General features: G+C 39.2%; 1 protein-coding gene across 1 annotated transcript; it reads right to left on the reverse strand.

Annotated features, from left to right (window-relative positions):
- LOC107640667 lies at positions 2,334-3,062 on the reverse strand. Its single transcript, XM_016344173.1, has one exon. The coding sequence runs from the start codon at positions 3,060-3,062 to the stop codon at positions 2,334-2,336; it is 729 nt and encodes a 242-aa protein (XP_016199659.1).

Consider the following 3,520-nt stretch of genomic DNA (forward strand, 5'->3'; position numbering starts at 1 on the left):
GATTAGTGCTTAAATATTGAATGCTTTTGTGCTTAAATGGTATATTTCTTTGATCTTTTGATTTTATAAATTTTGTAGGAAATAATAGAAAAAGAAGCAATAAAAGCACTAAAAGAAGAATTTTGGGGCACATTTTAGAGTTTAGACACACTTTGGAGCCTTAGGCCACGCTTTTAAAAGCGTGGCCCATGACTAAATCAAAGAAGCATGCTCTGTTTGACAATCAGCATTCACTTTGTTAACTGGGCGTTCACTTTGTTAACTTTCTCGTGAATTTTAGCTTGGAAGCAACGGGAGCGTTCACTTTGTTAACTCGACGTTCACTTTGTAAACTTGGCACTGACAACATGACCATGCCTTCTTCAAATGACCATAACTTGAGCTACAGATGTTTAATTTATGCGCTTCTAGTTGTGTTAGAAAGCTGACATTTAGAGCTTTCCAACAATATATAACAATCTATATTTGGCATCAAATTGAAGCACAAGTGATAGGCATCTTTAAGGCCCAAAAACACTTGGAGTAGCGTTCATTCCCTTAGTGAGCGTGGCGCTCACTTTGCCAACTTTTTCGTGGTTTTTAAGCCTGGGGCGAAGGCTTTACCATCCTACGCACTAAGCAACACTTGGTAAGTGAACATAGCATTCACTAAGGGAGCACTGGCCAGGAAGGAAAATTGGTGCACCAAAGGCATGTTGAAGGAGTGAACGGGGCGTTCACTTTCCCAACGTAGCGCTCCCTTAGGAGCAACCAAACACCCCTAACCCACTTTAAACAATTGCCACTAGGATCCACTTCATACAAGGCCAAACCAACAAATGCCCCAAAGCAAGCAAAGCCCATGGATATCAAACAAAGGCACAAGAAATAATTAGAATAGAAATTTCATTTGAATTGTAATTTGTTTTCAATTTCAATTTCATTTTCATTTTGTAAAAGCCTATATAAAGGCATTAATTTCATTTCAAAAAGGGGGGAGCTCCATCAGAGAGGCTGGCTCCACGAGGGAGCATTAGGAATAGAGAACTCTCTCTCTTTAGTTTTTCTCTTTGTTTTGAATCTTGGGTTGAGAATTGAAGGAATTCTGTTTCATTCTCACTTTGAGATTTCTCTTGTTCTTCTTCTATAAAATTTCAGTGAATTAAGGATTTAAATCAACACTCTGTTTACTGCTTTCATCTTCATTTCTTTTGCAAATTGTTCTTTATTGGATCAAGGAAGGACTTGAGATCTAGACTTTTTTTCTAGTCTCATTGAGCCCCTGAGATCTTCACTTGTCTTTCTAGATTTCACAATTGATTTGAGTTTTCTTGCTGATTTACTTTTCTGCTACAATTTCCTTCTCTGCAATTTTTACTTTCTGCTCATATTGCTCCCAATTTACTTTCCTGCACGTGTGTTCGTCTGCATTTTACATTTGAGCCACTGTGACCTAAATTTACTTTTCATGCAATTTTAATTTCCTTGCAATTGTTCTAAACTTTGATTTACTGCTTTCATTTAATTTCCCTGCACCCAGTCCCCTTTACTTTCATGCAATTTATATTTCTTGCAATTTAAGTTTCAGCTATTTTACTTTCTTGCTCTTTAAGTTACTTGCAATTTTACTTTCTGCACTTTATAATTCCTGCAAGTTTACATTCTGTTGGCTTCAATTGTCACTCAAATCACTCAATGTTAGCTTGACTAAACTAATCACCCACTAAAGTTGCTTGATCCATCAATCCTCGTGGGATCGACCTCACTCACGTGAGTTTTACTACTTGATGCGACCCGGTATACTTGTCGGTGAGTTTTGGGTGTTTTGGAAAATTCAGTTTTCCACAAAAAAACATCATCAACCACTATTTGATTGTACCCAGAATATCCGTCCAGGAAGCAATAATATGCATGGCCAGCCAATCTTTCCATCATCTGGTCGATGAATGGGAGATGAAAGTGATCTTTCCTTGTAGCATCATTCAGTCTTCTATAATCTATGCACATCCTCCACCCAGTCACTGTCCTTATGGGGATTAACTCGTTCTTCTTATTGGAAATGACTGTCATTCCTCCCTTCTTTGGCACAACCTGTACTGGGCTCACCCAAGAGCTATAAGAGATTGGGTAGATGATTCTCGCATTCCATAGCTTCATCACTTCTTTTTGAACCACCTTCTTCATGGTTGGGTTAAGTCTTCTTTGGGGTTGAACTATAGGCCTTGAATCTTCCTCCAATAGAATTTTATGCATACAAATGGCAGGGCTTATGCCCTTGATATCATCAATTGTCCAACCCAAGGCAGTCTTGTGAGCTTTCAATACTTCAATCAGCTTTGTTTCTTCTTCTATGTTCAAGGTGGGAGAGGCTTTAACTCTTGTTTTGGCTTCTTCTCTGCCTTACTTTCAAAGGAGATCTCTACCACTTCCTCTTCTATGAACTCTTGTTCCACCTCTATTTCCTCTTCTTGTTTCTCCTGGTTGTCATCTTCCTGTAGCTCCTCCTCCACTTCTTCTATCATTACCACTTTTATGTGCTTTTCCTTCTCTAGAGGATATTGCATGAACTTGAACACATTGATGATCATCTTTTCATCATGCACCCTGAGGGTCATCTCCCCTTTCTCCACATCAATGATGGCTCTTGCTATTGCTAAGAAAGGTCGTCCCAATATGATTGAACTGTGTCCCTCTTCTTCCATGTCCAGGATAACAAAGTTAGCAGGGAAAATGAATTCTCCAGTCTTTACTAATAAATTTTCCACAACCCCATTTGGTATCTTGAGTGATCTATCAGCCATTTGGAGTGACATCCTGGTAGGCTTGACTTCCTCTATTGCAAGTTTCTTCATTAGTGAGAGGGGTATTAAATTGATGCTAGCTCCTAAGTCATAGAGAGATTTGTCCAATGTTCTGTTGCCTATAGTGCAGGATAGGATGAAGCTTTCTGGATCTTTGAGCTTTGGAGGAAGACCTCTTTGGATGACAGCACTGCATTCTTGTGTTAGGATCACTGTCTCTTTCTCATTCCAGCTTCTTTTCTTGTTGATGAGCTCCTTGAGAAATTTTGCATAGAGAGGCATTTGTTCTAGACCATCAGCAAGTGGAATATTGATCTCCAGCTTCTTAAACACTTCTAGGAACTTAGGAAACTGTTGGTCTTTTAGCTTATTCTGAAATCTTTGAGAATATGGAATGGAGGGAGTGTATGGTTTCTCCTCCTTCCTCTGTTCTTGTGATTGTTCCTCAATAGCTTACTTTTCCTTCTTTGAAGCTTGAGGTTCTTCTTTCTCTTTGAGCTTGTCTTGGTCTTGCTTGTCTTTTTCTCCTTCTTGCTTTATGTTGCCAACATCATTCTCCACAGACTTCTTGTTAGTTTCTTTCTCAGCTGGCCTCTTGTCGTTTACCAAGGTTCTTCCACTCCTTAGTTGAATGGCCTTGCATTCTTCCTTGGGGTTGGGGATGGTTTTCACTTGGTAATACATTGGGTGCTCTTTCAGCCACTGTTTGCTTTGATAATTGACCAATTTGCCTCTCTAGA

The sequence above is a fragment of the Arachis ipaensis genome, chromosome B05, assembly GCF_000816755.2.
Source record: "Arachis ipaensis cultivar K30076 chromosome B05, Araip1.1, whole genome shotgun sequence".
Taxonomy (NCBI): domain Eukaryota; kingdom Viridiplantae; phylum Streptophyta; class Magnoliopsida; order Fabales; family Fabaceae; genus Arachis; species Arachis ipaensis.

What these genes read in the sequence shown, in the direction of transcription:
- LOC107640667 (XM_016344173.1), bottom strand. Translation starts at nt 3,062, where the DNA reads ATGCCTCTCTATGCAAAATTTCTCAAGGAGCTCATCAACAAGAAAAGA.